The sequence below is a fragment of the Misgurnus anguillicaudatus genome, chromosome 12, assembly GCF_027580225.2.
Source record: "Misgurnus anguillicaudatus chromosome 12, ASM2758022v2, whole genome shotgun sequence".
Classification (NCBI taxonomy): Eukaryota; Metazoa; Chordata; class Actinopteri; order Cypriniformes; family Cobitidae; genus Misgurnus; species Misgurnus anguillicaudatus.
The window spans coordinates 26864440-26892124 of record NC_073348.2 but is presented as its reverse complement, the minus strand read 5'-3'; the positions used below and the strand labels follow the sequence as shown (position 1 = coordinate 26892124).

General features: G+C 37.8%; 1 protein-coding gene across 2 annotated transcripts; it reads right to left on the bottom strand.

The window, feature by feature from the left end:
- On the bottom strand, positions 1 to 26965 carry grm5a (glutamate receptor, metabotropic 5a). 2 transcript variants are annotated; one of them, XM_073874242.1, is made up of 10 exons: positions 26780 to 26965; positions 25117 to 25844; positions 18455 to 18704; positions 17689 to 17802; positions 10877 to 11112; positions 8771 to 9017; positions 8238 to 8406; positions 8014 to 8140; positions 4290 to 5229; positions 1 to 2360 (listed from the first exon to the last, which is right to left on the bottom strand). In XM_073874242.1, the coding sequence occupies exons 2-10, from the start codon at positions 25790 to 25792 to the stop codon at positions 1496 to 1498; spliced, it is 3624 nt and encodes a 1207-aa protein (XP_073730343.1). In that variant the 5' UTR covers positions 25793 to 25844; positions 26780 to 26965; the 3' UTR covers positions 1 to 1495. The 2 variants fall into 2 exon arrangements, with proteins under 2 accessions (XP_073730343.1, XP_055064493.2); XM_055208518.2 differs by lacking the exon at positions 17689 to 17802 and having other exon boundaries at positions 26780 to 26960.
- Between the last annotated feature and the right edge of the window lie 720 nt (positions 26966 to 27685).

The following is a 27685-nucleotide window of genomic DNA, read 5'->3' as shown; positions in this document are numbered from 1 at the left end:
TTGTGATTATCTCTATGTATTCACACTAAATATTTATTGAAAATGATTAAAAAAGAAAAAAATGCAATTGATTTCCATTTTAATAACACAAACTGATATTTGACACGCTTAGAGGAAAACTAGAAAAAGAGACTCATTACACCATAAATTAAACCTGAAACTAACAGAAATATTGCAAGCAACATTCTTCCAATTTCACAAAGCTTAATCCACTATAACCATCATATTAAATCAGCACAAATGTTTAGTAGAAAAATACATCACGCACTGCCGAAATCTACATTCTATGAATGTCTTGTCTGAAAAGGCAAAGAGCAAAAAATGCAAAAGACTTAGAAAATGTACAAAAGTTCTCAAAAGAACATTAAGCACTTATTTTAGCTAATGGCACTGTTCCGCATGCAAACGTGAACCTACACCAATTCAATAAAAATATTGCACATTGATTAAAAGAATAAACATTTGTTGGAAATAACAACAAGCACCTAAACTTACATAAATACAAAATCGTATCTATAATAGGATCATTTTAAGTGATTTGTCAGTTATATCAACTAAGAGTCTAATGCCCTGTGTGTACAAACCATGAACCATGTCCACAGTGTAAAGATTTTGGCTTATGTGTGAAATTAAATGATTATATTTTAACCTCATATGTCCTGCATTTATATATTGCTTTAAAAATAAATATTTCTCACATAAACTGTAGTGTGTAGGAGGCATTTATATTATTTTGTTTCTTCTTTGTTTCAAATAAGAGACTTCACTTAATACTTAGTCAGTAGTGTAATTCTGGGACAGTCAGTATAAACAACAATAGGTTAAAACTGGACACTGTCTTCCTGCTAAATATTGTATACTGTAACAGACAGATTATTAAAAGTGGCAAAGGATTTCTTTGTAATTAAATAAACTTTCAATTATTCTCATTTCTATCTGAAATCTAGGAAAAATAAATATTTTCCACAAGATATGAAAGTGGCACAACATGCAACCTCTGACCTGTAATGCAGATAAAGATCAATATTAAACTTATATATTTAAATTAAAGACTCTAGTCTCTGTTTGGTCCTACATTCAAACATTTGCACTTTTGTTATATGTGAACAGTTTTGCAAGATGTTCAGCTGAAGGCCATCTCGCGGACAGGCAACAGGAAAGATTCAAATGTAAAATATCCTTTACATCACCTGTGTAGACTGACGTCATTGGAATGTTAATTCTGGCTGTAGGCCAAACACAGGACATCTTTCAGTACACATCAAGAGTGACCATAAACTTTCTGGAAAGTCCTGGAGGTGTGCTCTTATACACGAGAGTATATCCAGTATATATATCCAGCAGTTTTATGGAGGACTTCCAGGCATCATAAACGTCCTCCTTCAATTCCTCTACATTAATAGTGTACTCTTCTTGACATTTACAGTTCGGTAATGCAACCCAAGCAGATGCTTTAAATAGCTGCCTTTCGTTGGCTCTTCAATTCCTCTATCTCTCAGAGAGAAGAAGAGCTTTGGCTGTAGTGGCGAAGCATCAGTTGGTCATATATCGGAGAGCAGGGCTCGCACAACGGCATCCCCGAAGCTGGAGATGTAGGAGACTCACTGATCGAGTCTCTGAACGGGGAAGGAGGTGTCAAGGTGCCCACGTCCTCCAGATCAGAGGTCCTGACTGCACTTGAAGGGTCAAAGTTGCTGTCAAAAAGACTGGCGGGTGAAGCCCTGTTGCTGCTCCCACCAGCTATCATGCCACCGGCGATGCCCACAGCGGACCGATGGTTGGTGTTCGCTGCGGCCACCACGTCCGCGTAGGTGGTGACGGTGGTGGCGTGCGACCTGTCATGTGGGTGGACTCTGAAGGAGGGCGAGCAGGGTCTGGGGACCGGGGGGGCGGAGTTGATGGCCGGCCCGGGTGGCGAACCGGGCAGCATCATGCTGTTTAGCTCGCTAATGTTGGCTGTGAAACGATTGACGACGCAGCTGATCTGATCCATGATGGATGTCTGGGGCGGGCCGCAGTGATGCAAGCGCTCCGTCAGGTAGGAAGGCACTGCCACTATCGGTGCACGTTCTTCACGGCGTTCTTCCTCTACGCACCTCTGTGTAGGCTGACACGCAGTCGGCAAGGGGGTAGGGGCGCATGGGCGGTAAGTAACAGGGTAGCGCTGGTTTTTCTGAGGTCCCTCGTATACCAGCTTCAACCCGGTGTCTGGGGGCCGGTCGCAACCCTTTGAGAAGGGTTTTATTATGGCTGTCTGGTTGACTTCTTCCTTCTTCTTAATGTGAATGGAGATCCGCTTCCACAAGTTTGGCCTGTAACCTCTCTCGTTCTGTGCCCAGGTCACCGTTTTGCCATTTGAACTGTTGAAAAAACAAAAAAACAAGATTTGAGTATGAAAATATCCTTGTCTCTGACATCACAGAGACTGATCCCACAGACCCTGCATCTCAGCCTTTACAACTGCTATTACTACACTCATCCGGCGCTTTACGTCAAACTGAAAATCTCTAACATTCAATGCCCCCGAGACCCATCGACCCAAATGCATGAAACCTCCGAGTTGTTTCAGGAATGATTCACAGGCAGGATAATTGGTTGGGACTCTTTTCCTCTTTCGAGGGTAACATTGGCTGTTTTTATGTGTGCTCTGAAATATGCTCAATTTGGGAGTTGATTCATTATCGTTCGAAACTAATTTTTTTTCTCAAAAGCAAACTTTTGGCAGACATTACTGGGACATAAACAGATTTTATGTTGGCTTTGTTTATTTAATCATTTTGTCAAGACTAGCTTCTGCTATTGAGAGCACTATTAGAATGAGGCTAAAGAAGAATTTAGGACTCATATAAAAACATAAATTTCCTTCCATGCCATAAAGGGCACATGCTTTGGTTTAATGGGATTAAAAACAGAAAAGGTGGATTTTTTAAACACATTTATGTCCAAACACCTTGTAAAAGTGCATTTTGCATAACATGTGCCCTTTAATATCTTTAAAAAAATAATTTGATGTTAATCCAATCAATTAAACAGTTTTAATGAAGCACAGAGAAAAAGATTGAAATCAATGTGATATTGCTAAATTGATTTGATGGTCCTAATCTCATAATTAGTTTGTGAGACTGGATTTCACATAGAGGGTCGCAAACAGTATATAAAATACATTATATAGTACACAGCATTTAAAGGCGGGGTGCGTGATAAAAAAAAAAAACACTTTGAAAAAGGGAGTCGGGCCGACTACCAAAACACACGTGTAGCCAATCAGCAGTAAGGGGCGTGTCTACTAACTGGCATCGTTGCCTGGGTTGCGTATGTGTGGGGCGGGTCTATCAAAAGAAGGTCTAGATTCTATTGGGGTAGGGGCGTGTTTGTTTAGGTGATTTCAAATATCAACATTGGCTTTTAGAGATCCAGCACCCCGCCTTTAAAGGCCATTTTCTTAAAAAATCCAGATAATTTACTCACCACCATGTCATCCAAAATGTTGATGCCTTTGTTCAGTCAAGAAGAAATTATGTTTTTTGAGGAAAACATTACAGGATTTTTCTCATTTTAATAGACTTCAATGGACCCCAACACGTAACAGTTTAAAATTGCAGTTTCAACGGAATTTCAAAGGACTCTAAACAATCCCAAACGAGGCATAAGAGTCTTATCTAGCGAAACGTTTGTCGTTTTTGACTAGAAAAAAAATGACGAGCCAGCGGGACCTCACGTAATTGCGTAATGCTGTGGAAAGGTGACGTGTTACATTTATAAAACGCACATTTGCTGACCATTTTAAACAATAAACTGACACATTTGACATACAACGTCGGAACGGTCCTATTTGTCCACACTTTAAACACTGGGGCATAGTTTCCCATACGTCCTCCGTGACCTCTTGACGTGATGACGTATTACGTGAGGTCGCACTGGCTTGTCACATGACCGGAGATAGACGAGAAGTTTTTTCTTGTCAACAATGACAATCGTTTCACTAGATAAGACTCTTATGCCTCGTTTGGGATCGTTTAGAGTCCTTGGAAACTCCGTTGAAACTGCAATTTTAAACTGCATTAAAACTGTTACGTGTTGGGGTCCATTAAAGTCCATTAAAATGAGAAAAATCCTGGAATGTTTTCCACAAAAAACATAATTTCTTACTGAACAAAGAAAGACATCAACATTTTGGATGACATAGTGGTGAGTAAATTATCTGGATTTTTTTTTAAAGAAAATGGACTAATCCTTTAAGTACAGTAGCAAGCTTGTATGCTATTACAAATAGAGCTTCTCACACAAACCTGACAGTGTCTGTGCCAGACGTTCGCCGTCTAAACAAGTTAGCCATGCTGCTGGAACGGCTAGCCGCCGAGGCCGCTTTCCCATCACCCACGTGCATTCTCACAACCGTCGACGTGGTGAACGCGCTGCGCACGTTTCTCTCAGGTTTGGCCAGCATTATGTAGACCTTAGGTACGAACATGCAGCAGAGCGCAGTGGTTGCGCTGAGGCTCACGGAGAAACACATGGTGATTATCTTGTAATTTGAACCAAAATAAATAGGCACGAACGCGAGCCAGATAATGCAGGTGGTGTACATGGTGAAAGCGATGTATTTGGCCTCGTTAAAATTGGCGGGGACGTTTCGCGTCTTAAAGGCGTAGAAGGTGCAGCTGAGGATGAGCAGGCCGTTGTAACCCAACGGTGCCACCACCCCGAGCGTGGTGGTGTTGCAGATGAGGTGCACCTCCTTTATGGACGGGTAGTCGTAGATCACTTGCGGAGGTTCCATAATGAAGAGTGCCACGATGATGCCCAACTGTATGAGGATGAGGATGAAGACGATGATCAGCTGGGCGCAAGCGCTCATGAAACGGGGTTTCTTGGTGCAGATCTTTTTCTTACTCCCCGCGAGGATGCGAGCGATGCGGTTGGTTTTGGTGACGAGGGCCGAGTAGCTCATAGCGGGCGAGAGCCCGATCACCAGCCTCTGCAAGTAACAGTAGACCACGTGTGGCTTGGCGATCAGGCAGAACGTACACAGGTAACCTAGGCAGATACCAGCAAGGATGATAAAGCACAGCTCCCTGCTGGAAGACTTCACCACCGGCGTATCGTGAAACCTGACGAAAACTAAAGTGACGAAGATGGTGGCCAGAAGACCGAGGCAGGCAAAGACCACGGCTGCTATAGTCTCCGGATCTCCCCATAGAAGATACTGAACTGGGATCGGTTCACATCCTGAGGATCATAAGAAGAGCTTAATGTCAAGTCAAAGTCTGAAAGTATACAAATGAAATATCTATAAGCATGACAAACATTATTTTTTATAATTAAAGGTCTCTGAAAGCCAATGTTGACATTGGAAATCACCTAAACAAACAAGCCCCACCCCAATAGAATCTGGACCTTCTTTTGATAGACCCGCCCCACACGTACGCAACCCAGGCAACGATGTCAGTTAGTAGACACGCTAGGGGGATCCTTATTTTTCAACTTTTAAAAGTTCACCCCACCAATATGTTTGAATAAATAACAAAATAATTTCTTAATAAAAAATTTCTTCAATATTAATTCATATTCAGAGGTTGCTCAAGACCTTTGAAGTTGAACACATACGCGTATTATGTGATACTTTGTGCTAGCATGCAGAGGCGGTTTTAACATAGAGGCATAGGTAGGCAGCTGCTTAGGGCCCCCTACCAGCGGTCATATTAGGGGGCCCCCCAACCAACCTAATAAATAAATTAATAAATAAAACCCTTATCATCATGAACACTTCAAAAGCATTGTAAATTGTAGTAATATTCTATTTCACAACGAAATGCACTAGTCCGTAACGGTGTGCGCCTCAGTCCTGATTAAAACTGTTAAATGTTTAATACAAAATCCAGAATTTTTACTCTTTAATTGCCAATGATTTTTTTCAAAAACTCAAAACTGATTTGGGGAAACACACATGCAATTACTTATTTTCAATATAAAAAAGTGATTGTGGACTGGATTTGGCAGTGGTCTTGGCCATGTGAAAGATTAGTAATAACATTGGCTTTGATGCATTGCTAGTTTTCGTGCAGCATCTCTCTCATTTACTGTCCGTGGCTGTTTTTGCCCCATTGACGTATTCTCTATTGGTTTGTGTAGTGCTACACTTTGTGTTCTCTGCTTTCCATCTTCATTTTGGAGTAAACTAATTTTTTTTCGTTCTCTTTTATAGATCGGAAAGGAGGCCCCATACATACCTTCGCCTTGGGCCCCGATTTGCTAAATCCGCCACTGCTAGCATGTTTAATTGTTTAATAATCTATTCTTATGGCAGCAATGGACTTATTTGACCATGCTCCATGCAATTAAAACTCCTTAGTTTATATGGCTTTCAAAACAAAAAAAGCTTCAATGTGAATGAAGCACAAGAGACAATATACACTGAGACAATAGCTGAAACAACATGAAGTAGGACCACTATATGGTTACTTGGGTCAGAAGAGACTGAAATAACTGGAACAAAGTTACCCTCCAAGAAGCAAGTTTTATGTGTGTTGTGCATTTTTAAATGATACGGTTTTTGGAAATATTCAAAGGCTTTGAGCAACCTCTAGATATTATAGGAACAATTGAAAATATTGCAGTGTCTTTTAATTGATATCCTAACACATTTAGGGTGTGAGAGTTGAACATTAAAAAAAAGAATTTGACCCATTATAAGGACCACCCTAAGACACGCCCCTTACTGCTGATTGGCTACAAGTGTGTTTTGATTCTCTTTTCCAAAGTGTTTTTCAAAAATCATACACTCCGCCTTTATCCAAACCAGTACAGTATTATGTATTATACGCGGTAGAGGCGTCAAGCGCGAGTTATTTCAATGTTAAGTCAATGTAAAGACACGTTGACGCGCGTCTGGAGGTCTCGCTTCGCGAATGAGGCGTTTAGCGCTGCAAAATAGACGCGATTCCACCTCATTCGCACGTCTAGTTCATGCGAATGGCACGAATTGAGTGTTCCTGCGGGAAACGCGCGAGTTGAAAAATTTGAACTTGAAACGCGTAGTAGTGACGTGATTACAGGAAGCGAGCAGAGTCGCAGAAGCCTATGAAAGGCCCTCCCATGACACCACTTTTCCGCGTGAATGTCTCGATGACTAGAATTTAACGCGCTGCTTTCACGCACGAATGAAGTTGGTCAACTCTAAATGTTCAATCGGCAAACTAGACGCAGTACACGCGAATTTGACGCATTAAACATTGTGCATCCGCCTTATGCACATTCCACACAAAAACTAGAAAAAATTACTTTTCTTCATGAGAAAAGAGTACAAATAACAAACAAAACCATCAGCACCATACATTATGCATCAGATACTGGCATCAACAAGCGCTGGTATATTTAGCAATCTGATTTGCATAAACAGACAGTAAATAAGGGCTGAACTCGAATCCCGCTATGGATTGCCTTAAATAAAAATGATCTAATGAGCATATAGAGGTTTATATGCCTCCGGCTTTCCTCTTCAGCTCTAAGTTTTGCTTGGTTTAATAAAAAATATGCTTGGGTGAACTGAACTCAGGTCTGCCCAAACGGAATCAAAATTATTATTTGCCAAACAAGACAGAGTCAATAAACTATTCAGATTTATTAGAGCTTAGTTTGCATTGGTTCTTTAACAAATTAGAAAACGAATAAATGTCAGAAATTGACATTGAGGGTCTTGCATGAACACTAAAGAGACCCGAGCTCTTAATAGTCTACTACATGCTTTGGACTTAACAGCCATTCTGGAACATTCTTAAGAGGCTCCCTGCCAAGCCCAAATCTCTGTTTTTGGCATTAAGTTGCTATGGTCCAGATTCTCAAATAACGCTCTAAGAGATAAATGGGTCTCCCATGTTGTTCCGTGACCCAGATACAACACACTTATATCACACGCTGTCGTACAAGATGGGAAGCTCGTATGCTTGCTGTGAGAGAATCAAGACGATTGGATGAAAGAAGAACATTGTGTTTTGAAGGAAAAGGCAGAATCACCCGTGAGGTCGTCGGTCGGCCAGGAGCCGAGCTCGCATGCACGACAGGTGTATTCATCAAACACGAACTCGTTCTCTTTGCACGGAGTACAGGTCCAACAGCAGCTCACCTCACCCTTACGGATCACCTGAGGAGGTCAGAAAGATGAATCCATCCATTCAGTACATAAGATACTGTACATTTACATACTGACATTATACACACACACACACTAGCTTTCTCACCTTGATCTGTGCTTTCTCACAGGGATCGCTGCATACTGATCTCATGATCGCACTGCTGTTGGCCCAAATCTCTTCGTCGTCCATTTTCAGCCCACTGCTGTCCCAGCTGCCCACGTGAATGTAGCTGTAGTCTTCCTCACTCATCTGCTTAAAGTTCATTATCTCATATCTACACAAAATAACAGCACAATTATTAATCTTTTCACCTAACCTATCATCATGGTTTAACCATGCAGCCATTCAGTCTGTGAAAAAAAAGAAGTTTATCATAGAAAGGTTGACAACTCAGTATGCTTATATTACTTTTGAAAGAAGCTTGGAAGCAGATTTTAAAGGGACAGTTCACCCAAAAATGAAAACTTTCACAATCTGAGTTATGATAGAAAAAAGTGGTGGCCGGTGACTTCTTTCTTCGAGGGCGCTCGATGCGAAGTTCGTCGCAACATGTATGTAGCCCGTCATTTGTGTGGTTTGTAATTCTAAAAAACTCTGCCATTAACTTCAGTTTAGAGCAGGATATGAACGAGTCCTACCTCCCAGGAGAGTCTCCGTTCTCATCAAACAGCACCACTTCTCCCGAAACGCCTGTGAAGTTTGTCCTCATGAGGAATTCTAACAGTTTACCTCCATCAATCGGCCGCATTGCTTCACAAAGACCCATGTACCCCGGACACAGCGATTTCTGCATGGCGTGAAGACCGTAAGCCATGGAGTAGATGGCGTTGATCACAAAGCCCATCTTTGTGTCCTGTGCGTATTGGTGTCGCAGCAACTCTTTCTCTGTTAAATAATGGAGTGAAAACCAATGATACAATTTATGCACTTTGGTTGTTTTTAAATTGTGACAAATCTAGAATTTATGAACAGATGATCTGGGATTTTCACTGTTAAGGAGATTTTTAGGGAATTTGAGGAAGTGCTTTTTAAAGCTACAGTGTGCATAGTTGGGGCCCTATTTTAACAATCTAAGCACATTGTCTAAAACACACGGTCTAAAGCGGCGTGTTCAATTCCACTTTTGCCGGAAAAAATGGTTTATGCGCCAAGCGCACGTCCTGAAAGGGTTGTTCCTATTCCCCTAATGAGTAATGGGTGTGTTTTGGGCGTAACGTGCAATAAACCACTGAGAGTCTCAGCTCTTATCCTCTTTAAAAGCCAGTTGCGCCATGCCTAATCCCTATTTAGAAAGCAGAATTTGTAAACTGAAAAACTAAGAAGACCACCAGTTTAAGAATAAGGTTAAAAAATTGTGTTGTTTTCATTTTTATTGAAATTTTTATTTTTTGGATTAAAACCTTTAAAAGCTGTTTTCTTTCAGTCATAGAGGTAAAAACAGCAGGGTTTTATTTGCTGTAAATGTATTGATATCCTACATAATCATTGTAATCTCATAAAATAATTTGCAAATATGCAAGAAAAGGTTTTTAATCTAAAAATACTTTATTTGTAACAAACAAGAGACAAATAATTTACAAACGTGCGGAGAGCCATTTTAGCACTCGGACAGCGCCATGCTTTTTTTTAAAAAGCATTACTTAAAATGTTTCTCATCTCACCATATCCACAGGTACAAACTCATCATATACAATAAATCCGTAGGGTAGCATTTAAAAAACATTTATAAATACACCAAAAAAAAATTATTCATTGAATTTAATCAATTTTTTTAAGGTAAGTGGTTGCAATCAATTTATTTAAGCTACATTTAAACAAAAGTTTTATATTTTATTTTACGTTACTAATCTTTTTTTGTTTAAATGTAGCTTAAATCAATTGATTGCAACCACTTACCTTAAAAAAATGTATTAAATTCAATGAATCATTTTTTTCAGTGTAGATGCATTTGTTTAAAGCAAAGCATTTATTTACTTACCGGGCAGGTGAAGCAGCTCTTTACAGCTTCTAACGTCTCATAATCGGTCCTCATTTATGTCCAAGAGACTCAATAATAATCTTTTACATTTTAATTATTTTTTTGTGCTGCTGCGCATCCATGTGTGTGATAAGCAAACGCGCACTGTTGTCCCGTTTATAGGTGCATATCACTGAAAAAAATGATTCATTGAATCCAATAAAATCCTTTAAGGCAAGTGGTTGCAATCAATTTATTTAAGCTACATTTAAACAAAAACGATTAGTAACGTAAAATAAAATATAAAACTTTTGTTTAAATGTAGCTTAAATAAATTGATTGCAACCAATTACCTTAAAAATTTTTATTAAATTTAATGAATAGTTTTTTCAGTGACTAATGCGCTCATTAAATAACAAAAACAATATTGCGCCATTGACTTTAGACTTTATACCAGGTTTTTGTTGGTAAATGGCGTAGTCTATTTTAGTTGCCTCAAAGTAGCAACGCGCCAACAATGCGCCTGAACACACCTCGTTTTCAGACCAGAACGCCCATGGGCCCAAAATTGGGCGAAAATGCATTTGATATTTAAACAGCATGGCGCTAAACGTGAAAATGATAATTGCGCTGGTTTGAAACTAGCAAAAGACACTTGTGTTGGGCATTGCGCTGCATTGCCCCGGGTGTATGATAGAGCCCACAGTGTTATATTTCTCTATGTATAATGATTAATGTAAATAAAAAAATGACTCGGTGTGGTAAAAAAGCGCATAACATTACTCACTGGTGCAGGTCTTGTTGTATTTCATGCTCTCCTGCGGATGCCCCTTTAGCCGACACTGAAACCGATGTTGCCAGAATTCGGGGAACCACGGGTTTCGGGTGTTGGTATCTGGCTGCAGGTTCAAATAGTAGTCATCAAACCACGTGACATAAGCAGACTGTAGCTTGATGGTGATCCCTCCAGCTGCCTCTCTCTGAAATCCATCTGTGACATCATAGCGATCTGCCCAACCATCACTGCAATGTAAAGCAGAGTAACTCTCTTTTTTAGAATAATAAACTCTACAGACATGGCCTAGAAATTGTGAGACACAGCCAGGGAACCTGACCCACATAACCCTAGCAGATTTGACCAGGTAACACTATAAATTGGGTCTTGGGGACACAGCCAGACAGTATTTCACACTGACAGTATTGTGACAGACCGTGGCATAATAAACTTCTCCGTGAGATCTATGTGCAAACGTCTCAAAGGCTCCAGCAAACAAATCTTTGGATCAAGCTTTGTATCATTTCTCTGTTTGTTTACTGTAGTTGATCCAAGCCACCATGTTCACCAGCTTGGTAGCTGGTTTGTTACTGGTCTAAGATGGCCTGGACCAGCCAGGATTTCATATCAGGCTGAACAACTTCCTTCTCTTTCAAACACACACACACACACACAAATGCTTTTTCAGCGCTTTGTATCGATGTACCGTATCGGTTGAACCGTTTCCTAAACTCTAGTTCTGAATGTTATGCAACTCAGCCGTGTGTAGGAGGTATCATTTTTGTTCTCATGGTAGGTAAGGAGAGGCTTTCATAACTTGTCCTTGGAGGCAAAAGCAATGGGAGGGAAAGCATAGAGGGGCATGTTAGTGGAAGCCTGAATCATCTCATGCAATACAGCCGAACAGCGCAGTAAACCCACACACTGACCCCAGCGGTCAGCCTCTCTCTGCCCACTGCTGCTGCTATAGCAAAACTTACAAAGACAACAAAAGTGCCAAAGCAAAAGACTCTGCAGTCTTTATAAAGATGCCTGACAGCATTTAACAGCACATAAAGGAATCATTTCCTACTGTACGACTGAGCCAACTGCGTATGCATTTATGATTACATAAAAAATATACACTGACTCATAGGACAGAAAAAGATTTTTATCTGATTTATTCCTCTGGTGCAAAAATGATGGGTTAGGAAGTTTTATTTATTTGCATGAATCTTTTGAAATGTCAGGTTCAATAAATTCAGCACTAATTCAATGATTTGTTTGCAACATCACTCAAAAATATTCTTGGCAACAATGGCTGCTTGGTCAAAATGATGCTTTCTTTGATTCAATAAAAATCCCTAAAGCTTTTTTGGGGCAAATATATAAATGTTGCAATTTGCAAAAAGTTAAAAAAATAAAAACTGTACTGTCTAGTTCAGTGTTCAGGGTTCATGAAGCCCTGGTGGTTTAACAAGGAATTGCAGGGGGTTCGCGTTAATTAATTAACGAAATCATAAAATGTAAATCATTTAAAATTAAAAAATTTAAATAAAACAATTACTTACAAAAATATATATTTTATTTGTTTAATCTGCATGTCATTTGACCATTACACAGCACTACAATATATCAGAAAACTTAATGCAAAATGGGCAGATAAAAAGAAAACATAACAATAAATACTACTGATAAAAAATGTAAGAGATTGTGAATTGCAACCAACTGCTCAGTCCACAGCGTATGCCTCCTTTTCGAAGTGCATAGTGAAGCTACGGTAGCCACCACAGGACAAACACGTCATCGTCGGAGACAACTTAGTAACAAAACGCGCTCTATATCGAATTGTCCATTTAGGGCTACTGTAGAAACATAGTGGCTCGAAATGGCGACTTTCATTTAAGGAGACCTGCGTTGTATGTAGATAAAAATGGTTAATATAGGTAATAATAAGAACAATACAGTTCATTATGTAAGGTTTTTATACACCACTGATAATATAGTTATGTTATCCTTCTAAAAGTCCCACATTGCACCTTTAAAATCTCAGGGAGTACTTCAAGTAAATAATTTAAAATAAATAAAAATGTGAAAACCCCTGGTGCAATGCGCAAAACAAACTAAACAAATAAATAGAGCTAGAATTTAAATGACATGTACAATACAAAGCTTATCACATTTGATTAGGTTTAATAATGATTATCTAACTCATTCCCCACCAGCCATTTTTGAAAAGTTGCCCGCCAGCATTTTTTGTGATTTTCACAAAAGTTTCACAAAATGCCTTCCAGAAAAATTTTCTTCTAAAAATATATAAACATATATATATATATATATCTCAAATGAAAGAACAGACCGTCTGCTTTCAAACAAACAATAAACAAACAAAACGGGGAAAAAACGTTTCAGCCTATCTATATTTTTTCTCTGCTCTCTAAGATAATTCAAAGATTCCTCTCAGAAAACTTAATTTAGCTTAAAAACTTTTACGTAGGAGTCTTAGCTTAAGAGCTATTCGGGACTGATCTGAGAGTAACTCTGAGTAAGGAAAAGACAAAAACTTTTATCTTAGTGAGGAGGCGGGGTTGACCCCGTTGCTACGTGTGACACAATCTTTTGAAGACTGTGATAGGTTGGTTGTCCAAGAAGGAAGAAAAAGAGTGCTTGTAAGTATAGGATATATTACTAGCCATCATATATTATATATTATACATAAAAATTGAGAAAATATACAATATATAATTAATATATAATTAATATTATTTTCTATATATATATATATATATATATATATATATATATATATATATATATATATATATATATATATATATATATATATATATATAATTAAGTATAAACAGCAACACAATGTTCTGTAAGTTTGTGATTACTTTCTTTTATAGACGTCTGTAACAGACCTAAATCATCTTTGCTGCATAGTTGCATTTTTTCTAGTTACCGAATCTGTTACTGTAGTTAATATAGTGATTACTTTTATTTCTGGCGCTATATTATATTACTATGTCTCTAATAAGATCTGTCACAAACATGATTCCTGTACAATCGAATGTGTTGCATGTTATTAACTTACTGTCATGCATTGTGTGCAACATTTTTTGTCTCCCTCTTCGTGTTTTGTCCACTTTCCCGGTTGCTAAAAAAACTCTTAAGCCTCTTAAAAGTCCTCATTCGTGCTTCTAACAATTTTGACCTTAAGACCTCTTTTAAGGGTTAAGATGCTTTCTGAATGACTTTTTTCATTACTAGGATTTTTCTTTAATTTTTTGAATTTTCTTAAAATTGCGTCACTATGCGCTACTTTTTGCATTAAGATTCTTTATGAATACGGGCCCAGATTCAGAACGCTTATCAAAACATACACAGAGTTTAAAATGAGTAAATAATGTTTTTCATAAATTGGGTAAGTGCACCAATTTAGTGGATAATTGCGGTATTGCAGATTAACATAAAAATTTACCAGGACACTTTTTTAATGCAAATGTTTTCTCTCAATGACGGGGAAAGAGTTAATTATTTAAAAAATCCATTTAGATCTAATAAACCTAAAAGTGAATCTAGTGAGAGCAACAAAATGAAACATTGTTCTTATGAAACGGTTTTATATTTGATCATTTAAATTATGTTTTGTGGGCGTTTCATGTTTTGGAAACAAACTTATTCTGCACGAATCAAAGTTTTGCTGGTAACAATTATCCCACAGAGGAATGACACACACACAGTTATGTGGGAAGCTACTGTATTAGGGACAGAAAATAATATCACATTTACACCAACAAATGTCGCAAAAAAGCTGCAAAGTGAAACCCGATGATTAAATTAGGTTACATTTTATCCATCCCTGAAGGTGAATGAAAAAACCCTTATCAGTAATGGACCAGTTCCTGTGAACACTTTACTGATAAATATTGACAACAAACAAACACAATACAATGTAGTGTAATGTAGTCTCCTCACACTCGATAGACACAGATGACCGGGAATTAGGAAATAACTGAAAGTCATTCGCTTCTGAAATAAAAGCGTTTGGATATCACAGTTTATATTGCTGCTATTTGGAGAGTAGACTTTGTCACTCAGTCTTTTCTTAAAGGGACACTCCACTATTTTGGAAAATATGCTCATTTTCCAGCTCCCCTAGAGTTAAACATTTGATTTTTACCCGTTTGGAATCCATTCAGCTGATCTCCGGGTCTGGCGCTACCACTTTTAGCATAGCTAAGCACAATCCATTGAATCTGATTAGACCATTAGCATCGTGCTAAAAATAACCAACAAGTTTCAATATTTTTCCTATTTAAAATTTGACTCTTCTGTAGTTACGTCATGTACTAAGACTGATGGAAAATTAAAAGTTGTGATTTTCTAGGCCGATATGGCTAGGAACTATACTCTCATTCTGGCGTAATAATCAAGGATTTTGCTGTCGTAAAATGGCTGCAGGAGGCGCAATGATATTACGCAGCAGCTGAAAATAGTCCCCATGGTATCTTTCAATAGGAGGGGACTATTTTCAGGTGGTGCGTAATATCATTGCGCGCAATGATTATTTTTGAGCGCAATGCTAATGGTCTAATCAGATTCAATGGATTATGCTAAGCTATGCTAAAAGTGGTAGCGCCAGACCCAGAGATCAGCTGAATGGATTCCAAAATGGTAAGAATCAAATGTTTAACCCTAGGGTAGATGAAAAATGAGCATATTTTTTTTAAAAAGTGGTGTGTCCCTTTAAACTCACTCAGAATTCTGTACATAGAGATGCACTTATCTAAGTCAAATCCTTCTATTGTTTTCCCTAAGTCGCTTTGGATAAAAGCGTCTGCTATACAATAAATGTAAGAAAAATATCACTTTATAAACAATGTCTCAAGACTCAGAAACGAAGGAAATAGGACAGACAGACAGACACAATGGCCGTATTCTCACTGAACCAAAGGAAGAATGCTTGGCTACCTCTTCCCTGGAGCAAGAGTAGTGTCTGACACTTCATCAAACAAATACACACACAAACACAAACTCAGTCACCCATGCACACATGTACACACACTCATTGACACACCTATAAAACATGGCTTCTTCTTTTTGCCCATCTGGGGCTGTCTGGCACAACCAGAGACCCAGAACCATGACCCTGACACAATTTCTGAAATAGATCCTCTTTAAATATTCACAAATGCCATAAATAAAGAAAACACAGGGCTTTACCACTAAGCAGAGCAATCAGTCCGCTAAAACCAAAACAGATACAAATATAATAGATTGATGACATCTAAACACTTTTACTGTACAGTTAAAAAATAAATAGTAGACTGGACATTATGTTTGGTGTTTCATGAAAAAAAGAAAGTAAAGAAATGAGAGTGAATAAACCATGCTTATTTTAAATTAACTTTGAATTATTGCATTTCATAAACGAGCACTAAATCAAAATTCATAACCTCACGAAATCCTCAAGAGAAGAGAGCGGAAATATTCCGATTCTTGTTTATAGCACAACTCTCTGTTTCTCCCGAACATAGAATTTATAAACTTTTTGTTTGCATTTTAAACAGATATCCTCAAAAATACACTCCCTCTTTTCTAGACGCTAAACTCCAAAGGCACATGCGAATGTGTGTGTGTGTCCCTGTGTGTTATGCAAATAAAGGGTCTGACAGCATTAAAGTCTGCCTGAGATCACAGCTACTTCACTTCTGCGTATGCACAGAGAAACACTGACACATTTGTGAAAGAAGATGATAAACAGTAAAATGACCTTTTTATTGGCATTACTGAATCACTTATTTTGTTTTCCTTCATGCAGTATGGCAGGAGTGCCAAACACTTTGGAAAAGTCTTTTTACTGTTAACAAATACCTTATCTAAAGTCGACTCTATACACATTAAAGGAAAACACCACAGTTTTTCAATATTTTACTATGTTCTTACATCAACTTAGACAAAATAATACATAAATTCCTTTTTTCAATGCGTGCACTTTTAATCTTTGTACAGCGCTTTTTGAATGTGTCAGCATTTAGCCTAGCCCCATTCATTCCTTAGGATCCAAACAGGGATAAATTTAGAAGCCACCAAACACTTTCATGTTTTCCCTATTTAAAGATAGTTACACAAGTAAGTATGGTGGCACAAAATAAAATGTTTGTTTGGATCCTAAGGAATGAATGGGGCTAGGCTAAATGCTAACACATTCAAAAAGCGCTGTACAAAGATTAAAAGTGCACGCATTGAAAAAGATAGGTATGTATTAATTCATATAAGTTGAGGTAAGAACATAGTAAAATATTCAAAAACGGGGGTGTTTTTCTTTAAGCTAGGATAGAAGAAGGTTTTATGTTAGACGACTGAGCAAGAACAAAGCCACGCTTTGTAGGAAGTCAACCTATGAATGGCTTGCAGGTCTTTGCACATTAAACTGTAATAGATGAGAAAGTTCATGAAAATTTACACTCTTCACCTTTTAAAGACTATGAAACTTATGTCCAGCCACAAATGAATGTTTAATTATCAACCGACAGAAGCAGAAATTGGAGGGATTATTCTTAGTTCAATATATCACAGGCATAACACATAATTTCGATCGTTAATATCCATAAGCGTTTTATTAATGGAGCGGTGAGAACTGCATTGGGTGAAGCTAAAAATAGGTAATTTAGATGTCACATTTCAGGAGATTAAAATGTGAAAAATCATTTATTACTTCACTTGACACTGTGAAAAACGTGTGATTTTTTTTTATTACTCACTTTGTAATCTAAAAAATGTCCCTGAATCTGTAACTTTGTGTAGAGCTTAAATAAACTGTCAATGATACCACATACCTTGTTGTAGTATGAGATGACTGTATATTATGATGATGATGATGATGATGAGATGTCATATGGACTTGTGATGACAGACTGAAAGATGAGCCTTGCTTCCTTGTTACGAACCATCTTGATTTTCACACCCATACTCAAACAGAGAGTTACAAATGATTAATTGACACGGGTAGTTAAACAATGATCTCTTTTAGATAAAGTGCCTATAACACTGTCAAACAGTAAATCAGTGGAAAAGCATTAAAGCAGTAAAGAAAGACTTCTGCTATATGACATTGTCATTGTGACAACTGAACTTACCCTATATAGCAGGGCATGTTGTCAAAACATTGCATGTTATAAAAACAGTATTTTATCATTTGCAATAATGATGTTACTTTTCATAAGCTTTCTTTTGTAGCCAAGATTTAATTACTTTTGTAATTAAAATGGTACATATTAGGACGTTTATCAGAGTACTGTCCCAGTACCGTCCCACCTATATTTCTAAATATTCACTAAAATGTGTGGTAACCAGACCTGGCTCTCCTACACTATAGCAGCTCCCAAATATGCAAAGTTATTTCTGCAGCAGTGAGCAGCATTATACATGCACAGTAGCTTCTAGCTTTTTAAATACCACCCACACATCAGGAAATGACACGGGATTTGTTTTCCAAACCGGGCGAAAGCACCCGCCACGGCTTACAGGCATCATTTCTTGCATTCACTTTCAAGAAAATAAACCCAAATTTAAGACATAAAGTACACGTTTTAGGTTACTCACCTGCCAACCAATAGGAACTCCCCGACTAGACGGCGTCGCCTCATGGCCATGAGGATGCCGCGAACGGTCATGCCCTCACAGAAACAAGCCACCACCCGAGCTTTGGGCAGGTGACTCCTGAGCTTATCGAGAAGTCTGTCAAAGCTCTGCTCTCCGGCATTGCTGTAGATCTTGTCTGAATGGGCGATACAGATTCCCTCCTTGGCAGCCATGTCTTTGAAGGCCTCCATCCCACTTTCACCATAGTTTCCTGATGATTAAGAGATTGATTATAAAGTTGAATGATTATTAAAGGGGACATATCATGAAGATCTGACTTTTTCCATGTTTAAGTGCTATAATTGGGTCCCCAGTGCTTCTATCAATGTAGAAAATATGAAAAATAGCAAACCCAGTACTTAGTTTTGGAAAACCATTCTTTGCAAGCATGTGAAAAAATAGGTAATTGAAGTTTGGCTCCCCTTGTGATGTCAGAAGGGGGTAATACTGCCCCTTAATCTGCACTTTCCAACCACAATATCAGCTCATTTGCATTTTAAAGGACACACCCAAAAACGGCAAAATTTTGCTCACACCTCGTGTCAATTTTAACATGCTATAAATGATCTATATGGGATTATGAGCTAAACCTTATGTACTCTGGGGACACCAAAGATTTATTTTACATCTTTAAAAAGTCTCGTGAAATGTACTTTTTAATGTTCAAACTTTTCTTGCTTTTTGCCAATAATATTTCACAAGTTTGCACAATGAATTAAAGTTTAGCATTTGAAAGTAAAATTTCATTTCGATGGAGTGTCAAGATTTTCTCATTAAATATTTCTCATTTAAGTCTCATCTAATTAAAGTTGGAGCTGGACTTCTGCAGGACAGTGGCCCTCTAGGAGCCGGACTGGAGACCCCTGGTATAAATAAATTAAATGTAATTGAGTAAGTGGTTTTCAATTTGGGTTCCTGGGGTCCCACAGCACTCATGTCTGCCATTGACAATTGAGGTATGTTTTTACATGAATAAATGGAAAAAAAAATCTTTGCGTTTCTCATATAATCCCAGTTTACAATTATACATGAAATTGACTTCAAAATATGTTTTTAGCAATAGTTGGTGATGTCACATAATGTCTTAATGAAGTAATATGCATGTTCATAAACACAAACTTAAAAGTGAACTCATTTGGACAACTTTTGATATTTTGTAAGTTTGGAGCTTGTTGGAACCATTCAAATATTTTTCAGAAAATGCGTTTTCATGCTAATTTAACCCGATTAATTAAGTTACAACTCATCACTTAGTAACTCAAGATAGTTAAATGGCTTGTAAATCCTAGTTAATTAAACTTAAAAATGTAAGTGCAAAAATATTTTTTTACAGTGTATTATTTTACAAATTGTCAGAAATACATGGTCAGTAAATGGTCACAAGTTGTCACTGGTGCAGCACCCTTTATAAAGGTCCTAATAGTCAGAGCCAATGGTGTAGTGGACAGTGCTCTGACATGTGGTGTAGATGCACTTCTGGCGACCCGAGTTCGAATCCCGGCTCAAGGTCCTTTGCCGATCCCATACCCCTCTCTCCACCCTGTACTTTCCTGTCATCTCTCAGTTACTGTTTATGAAATAAAGGCAAAATGGCCCAAAGAGTTACTTTAAAAAGGTCCTAATAAGTACCATTATGTATATGTGAAGAGTTTCGTTGCAAAACGAGATAACCACCGTTTTTTTAATTGTTCAGAAATCTTGTTTTTTGGTTGTGCATTCCAATTAATTTCAATGCAACTGCAGTTGGTTTGTTTTGATTTAAACCTTCATAACTTAAAAAATACAGCTAAGTAGCACCATAAAACTAAATAATAACATGATAACATAATAATAAACATGTTTTGACAAAAATGTTAAAAAATGGATTTATCTCGTTTTGCAACGAAACTCTTCATGTATACATGTTTACAGGATATGTATACATTTGAGGCACTAATATGCACTCTTTAGTACCAATTCGTACTATAATTAACTCTTTAGGTGCAAAGGTGTACTCTATTAAAAGGGTACCGCCCCAGTGACCACGTTTACATGGCACTCAGAATGCGATTATATTGTGATTTTGGCAATATTGAAATTTTAGACAGTTTCATTACGCGATTACGCAACTGAGCCGAACTTAACTTTGGGTCTCTGTTTGTTTTATGCTCTGACTAGTTGCTAAACTGAACTTTTGAACAAATACCTTGTTGAAATTAACAAATGTTTTGGTTATATATTTCCTACAGACGATGGAAGACAGCGATTATGGATTACCGCTATTTGATGGGAGGTTTGGCAGCCGATCTGTAGTTAAGATTGTATACATAATATAGTACACATTTTACAGAGTAACGTTAGCTCAGTGTAGTTTTTGATACGCTTTAGCTGTGATTTAAACTAAGGTTATCTACGTATTGTTTATTTTGTATGTTATCAGAAATAAACTACTCTAAAAATACTTTATTGTTATTGATTCTATGCAAATTTTCCGAAAGTTACTTTTGTTCCATGAAAGCCGTTTGTTTATGTTGTTATTGCTGAAGCCATCTATACTTAACCTCATGTTGTTAACACAATACTTTGAAACAGTGGACAATAACGTTAAATGTGAGTTCATCATTTATGCTTTGCATTGGGCTATGTGTGAATATAAGCACAATCATTAGCGAATAATCAGAAAATACAAACTGCATGTAAACAGGAGTGAAGAGGTTCATCTTACTACGATTAAGTCCTTACTCTGATTATTAAAAATAAGATGTACATGTAAACGTAGTCAGTGACAGCTTGGGACCGTTTTTTAATATATATATTTTTTGACAGCGCATAAGAAAGAAGTCTTTTTTAAAGAAGTTTTTTCCTTAATAATATTTTTATTCTTCAAAATGCATCCATGCTTTGTGTTTTGTTTCCTTAAACATATTTGTCAAGAGCCGTAAACACATCCTTAGACCATATAACAGAAAACAGACTTCGGTGCCCTTATTTCACAAAGCGTCAGGGGTAAACTCCCCAATTTACACAGAAATCAGGTCACCTACTTTAGTCTGAGGAATTTTCCCAGTCTGTACACATTTTCTAAGGTGTAAATTTGATACGGCAACAATGTCTTGTAAAAGCAAACAGAAACCTTGCAAATGTCATGTCACCGTTTCCTTCATTGCAACTCACAAAAATGTTACTTACACAAGAGATTAAGAAGTCTTGTTTCGGGAATAAGAAGTATTAAACAAAATTTACAAAAGGCACAGTGATATTGCTTTAATAAATCTTGGCATAATCGATAGTGCTAATCAGTTGCGGCTCGTGACTGCTTTTCCGAGGGGCGCAAATTTAAAATATGTGTTCGGAGTGTCTTGTGTGTTGCTCGTGTTTTTAAAATATGCGTTTATTGTGTCATGTGAACCATGTGCATCACATGTTTTGTCAAAATAAGTGCCTGCTGCCCACGCGTCAAAATCGTTTATGATAAAAGAGACGCTCACGTTCACGAAATACTCGCAAGACACTAACTTAACAGGAAACTCTGATTACGCATGAGATTATGCGAGTATCTGCTAAACGCGAGCGTCTCTTTAATCATAAACCCTTTAGACGCGTCTGCAGCAGGCACTTATTTTGACAAGACACATTATGCACACAGGATCACTCGACGCGCCAAACACATATTTTGAAATAAGGAACCACACACATGACGGGCTACAAAAGAAGTCACCGGCCGCCACTGGTGCTAATAATATGTTGCAGGTTCAGATCTGGGATGGGTGATATAGTATATAACTAGAGAGTTACAGAGATCCTCTATCATGCTGTGTTCCAAAGAAAAGCACTTAATCCCAAATTATTTATTTGCAGTATAGTTGTATCCATATGTTATGACTTAGCTGCATTTGCAAAGTAAGAAATATTTAGTGTTGTTTATGTTATCCAGTACATTTTATAGTGATAATGAACCTTACCAGAGCGTGTGCCCAACAGTCTGAAGGGCTTTTCTAAAAAGTTGCACAGCTCATTACCAACTATAAAATGCATCTATAATTTTTTATTGTCTGTGAAGTCAAGTACTTTAAATTGTGCATGTCTCTCTCCTCAGGGAACAACTTTTTGCGTCTAATCTTGTGCTACTCCGGTGATTTAATTCTCACACTTATGCTGTGCAAAAACTCATATAAAATTTGATATTTATATATGGAGTTATATAATATTCTCCAGACGTAGTCGATAGGGTAGAATAGAAGTGAGATCTAATTCATGTCCCATGGACAAAAGGTGCTAAAGTGAAAACTCTTTGTGTGCTCACCCAACCAGGAGCATTCATTAAACGCCCACAGACAGTAAAAATAGAGCAAAACATGTAAACAATCATCACGATCGCCTTTCAGATAATGATTTCAGTTTGTCCACGAGGCCAGAAACAGACCAAAACCTAAGCGCAGGAACACAATAGCCGACTGTGTCTATTTATTATTCACTCGCTGTGTGTGCTGTATGCAGAGCATCATTGTGGAGGTGTTTTCAAACATCAAAGACACTCTTGAACATGATAAAACAACAGACAGATAAATCTACAGGAAGGATGATGCTTGACACAATGTCTGAATGGCCTCAGTATCAAAGGAGACTTTTGCATTTCAATGCTTCTGGTAAACCTACTTTATCAATATTTTATGCATATTAAAAGTAAATATTTAAAAAATAAAGCGGATTTATGTAAACTTGTTTTTTAAGACATTGAAACATTGCTATATATGCTTACAGTGTTATAAAATTGCTTTGAAACTATATGTGAAAAGGGTAAACACAGCTTCACTTAACATTTCAGTTGTTGTTTTGGAGCTTTCCAAGCTGGTAAAGTTTTGTGAATAGTATACACATACTAATAAAACTATACATTAAATGTATGTATTTGCGAGGTGTATTTGTACTAAATAAAAACAACATGAGGGTGAGTAAATGATGACAGAATTTCCATTTTTGGGTGAACCATACCTGCATATATAGACTGATATAATACAAACAGAGCGGCCGATACAGAAATCTGTTTGAGAATATATTCAAAGCGGATGAATCAACATTATAAAGCATTTCACAGCTTCTTCATCTGTAAGTGGGTGAAAACTGGGGTGGGATCCATTTTTAACAACACGCTGGCAATTAGCACCTGTTTGTGAGGTCATCAATCTTCTAGCCAAACAGCTCTGGGCATTTAGTATACAGTATATATACACAGAATACTATAGATCTCGTTGTAAGATCTAATAAAAATTCTTACCATTAGAGATACAGAGGTTTAAATGGTCCTTAAATTGTGTTTTAATGGCATTCAATCTTTAGCTGGTGCAAACATTTCAACTACATGTGACGCATGCCTCATTATTGTTATAAAGGGCTACAGTTCTTTACAAGATGTGCCATTTCCTTCTATGAATTTAACAGAGATTCTTCTGTAAGAAATTATACGACTGGCCACAGCGCCGTCGCTCTCACAACGCGCATCACGCGCTGTGCGTAGGGCACCAAGTGCTGAGGGGGCACCAAAAATAGCCTAATGAATAAAAAAATTATTATGCTAGCCTATAGAAATATTAGTAAGCACTTTTTAGACATGTACACTCACCTAAAGGATTATTAGGAACACCATACTAACACTGTGTTTGACCCCCTTTCACCTTCAAAACTGTCTTAATTCTACATGCCATTGATTCAACAAGGTGCTGAAAGCATTCTTTAGAAATGTTGGCCCATATTGATAGGATAGCATCTTGCAGTTGATGGAGATTTGTGGGATGCACATCCAGGGCACGAATCTCCCATTTCGCCACATCGCAAAGATGCTCTATTGGGTTGAGATCTGGTGACTGTGGGGGCCATTTTAGTACAGTGAACTCATTGTCATGTTCAAGAAACCAATTTAAAAATGATTCGAGCTTTGTGACATGGTGAATTATCCTGCTGGAAGTAGCCATCAGATGGTGGTCATAAAGGGATGGACATGGTCAGAAACAATGCTCAGGTAGGCCGTGGCATTTAAACGATACCCAATTGCCACTAAGGGGGCTAAAGTGTGCCAAGAAAACATCCCCCACACCATTACACCATTGCATTAATGAGAAATGGAACATGTGTTCCTAATAATCCTTTAGGTGAGTGTATATGTAACAAAAAAGGGGGAAACAAGATAATTTAATTGCTCTACTCTAAAAAGTATGCCCCCCTCGCCTGGCCAGATAGAGGTGAACTGCAAAAGACTAAGCGTTGTATTTTCACCTAATAAAATCCCTCTGGAAATCTCTTACTTTGAAAATAGGGAAGATTTAGCACTTGCATAATGATGTTTCGGGCTGATGAAGAACTAGATGGAGGACTTTTGTGATAAAAATGGATGTTTCAACTGAGCATTGGGTCAAAAAGGGAAAAACCAAACCAGTTGTGTTGTAATTTAACCTATGTTGGGATGTTTAAACCCAAAATTCTAGGTTGTTTTGGGTGAAATATAAAAATGTTCTGGGTAATTTAACCCAAGGGTTGGGTTCATGCCTTTTTGACCCAACCAAGAATTAAATTAATTCAGCATTTTTTAGAGTACACTAAAAACATCACAATGTGATGTAATATAAAATGCACCAATGAGATCACTTTACCTTCAGTGTGAATGGCGGATACGTAGGTCCAGTTGTATCTTTTGACAATGTCCACCATAGCCCTGGCCTGCTGGGCATCGGAGGGCACCACCCTCATGAAGTACTTATACAAAGATTTATCACTTAGATCCATACTTGTAGCTGAATATGCAATTTGTGGGATGTTAAACAGTTGTAGAAGATTCTGAACCTGGATAGCCACGGAGCTGGAACCAGGTCCGATCAACCCCACAATGGGCTTCTTCCCTTTCATGGGTATACTTCCACCTTCAGAAGAACACTTGGTCACGCCCTCCTCCTCATCTGCAGAGACCAAGGTATCACGGATAAACTCGATGCTCTGCTCCAGGGCCACGGCTGAATGCCAGCAGGAGTCTCTGATCTCGCAGCCCAGCGAAATGTTGGGTAAAATGTTCGGATCCGCGTTGATGCGGTCCAGGGTGTGCATCATGGCCTCCACCCGCTGGATACCGTACTGCTCACGTACAGCTCCACACTTGCGCTCGTGAACCTTGTCGGCGGGCGGCTGATGGTGGACGGAGAAGAGCGCCCCGATGATGATGTCACCATGAATGTGGGCCAAGACACGTCGCTCGCTGGCCTGGGCCTTCACTGAAACATCCAATCTTGTGGGTACTCCAAGCAGTCCGAATACCAGTAAAAGTAAAATCCCCATTTCCCTCTCGGATCAGACACAGTGTGGAATGCTGGTGGGTCCCTCAGTGCATCTAAAAAGTCAAGAAAGAGGTTCAGGAAAACACGTCCTCTAAACATTATCCAGGAGATCATCAACCTCCCACTGAATCACAGAGGTGCATATTTGTTGAGAATCGTGAGAAGGATGAGCTGTCGCCAGGGCAACGTCTTTTTCTGAAGTGTGAGGATTTTGCTGCCTTTCTCAAAATAATCTCCTCAAGATTACAGGAAAAAACAAAGTTTCACTTGAAAAAAACTGTGATCCATATATCTTGTGTGGCTTTTTACATTACATTTTATGCATATGTTTGTTCGCTTGGCATTAAACCCATGACCTTTGCATTGCTAACCCAATGCGCTACCAGCTGAGCTACATGAACTCTTTTTTTGCTAGTCAATAATACGATGCATCATCATTAACCTGCCTTAAACAATGATTCGCAATCAAACAGTTTGCACTATTTAAAAAAGCATTGATTCAAACTAATAAGATTCATCTATTAATTTAAGAATCATAAACTGAGACCCAAAATATAATGATATAGCCTACATAAATATTTATATAGCCTCTTTACTATTAAAATTTCCATAACTGTTAGCACAAATCAAATGTTATTCATAATATCAAAATAACACGTGACAGGCGTTTACACGGAAAGCTATTTTGGAGCTATCCATGGTACTGAAATACGGTCATAAAAACCCATAAACATAGCAAAGAAAATCAAACTGTGGTACATAAAGTCACTATATATTGGTAATGGACAAATTAAGCACACTACAATTAAATCTAACAGAAACCTGACCGTAAACTTATGAGTGATGTGATTTAGACCGAGTGTGTGATGGCATTGGAGCGCTAAGAAAAAGTGTGAAAGTCAAAGCAGCTGCTTTAATTAACCATCCTGCACAAACAGTTATCGCGGTCAATAACAATAAAAACAAGAGGAATATGAATGAAACTTACCGTTCGGTCATCTTTTGGGGAGATTTTCTTGTGTCAATACAGCACCAGCTCGAGCGTCTCTGGGTGTATGAGCGCGAGAGATGCGCGCGTTCACTTCAGTGACAAGTCTCGCGCGCGTCACGTGACTTCATGCTTCTATTTACCTCTCACTGAAAATTAAGAAACATCTAGCAAAATATGTATGTTTAATACAACCGAATAAACAAAGAATTAGAAACTCAAAAGTAACAGGTTTAGCATATAAATATTAATTGAATTTGTAAGTAAATTAGGCTATTTAATCACATTTTTAAAACATTGGTTTCTAAAACCATAATAGGCATATATTTACACACAGGAAAAATAGTTTAAACATGTAGTTATAAACTTACACTTAACGTTCACTATATTTAAACCATGGTTATTTCCTAAGAACTGAGTGAGAAGTTTTTGCAATTTCCTGCTTTAAGCCATTTTAAATCTGACAATTGGTAAAACATTGCGCTAGCAACGCAAAGGTTATGGGTTCGATCACGAAACAGACTGACAAAAATATATTGAATGCACTGCAAGTCACTTGAGTTAAAACGTCTTTAAAATAAATGAATGTAAATGCAGTAGCCTACGATCATGTAAATGTTTATTAATATAAGAAATATGAAATTCATCTAGATCAAATGTATTATATATTAATGTAATGTAAATTCTTGTTAATGGTTTATTTCTAAATCTTGCAATTTGGCTCAGTCGTACAGGCACAGCGCCATCTGGTTGAAAAAACACATCTCTACCAGTTATGAAATCAATCAAACCGTGAACATTTTTCTAGAGCTATTTAAGTCATTGTGATATACTTCGTCACAATCAGACTTGATTTTAGTTAAACAGTTTAAGCAAATCTGTAATAATGTGAGATTGCCAATAGGT

What these genes read in the sequence shown, in the direction of transcription:
- grm5a (XM_073874242.1), bottom strand. Translation starts at nt 25,792, where the DNA reads ATGGGGATTTTACTTTTACTGGTATTCGGACTGCTTGGAGTACCCACA. An exon ending in TCATCTCATACTACAACAAG is followed by an intron (nt 11,113 to 17,688) that starts GTATGTGGTATC and finishes TTTACATTGCAG; the next exon opens with TGATGGTTGGGCAGATCGCT. An exon ending in GTGAGAAAGCACAGATCAAG is followed by an intron (nt 8,141 to 8,237) that starts GTGAGAAAGCTA and finishes TGACCTCCTCAG; the next exon opens with GTGATCCGTAAGGGTGAGGT.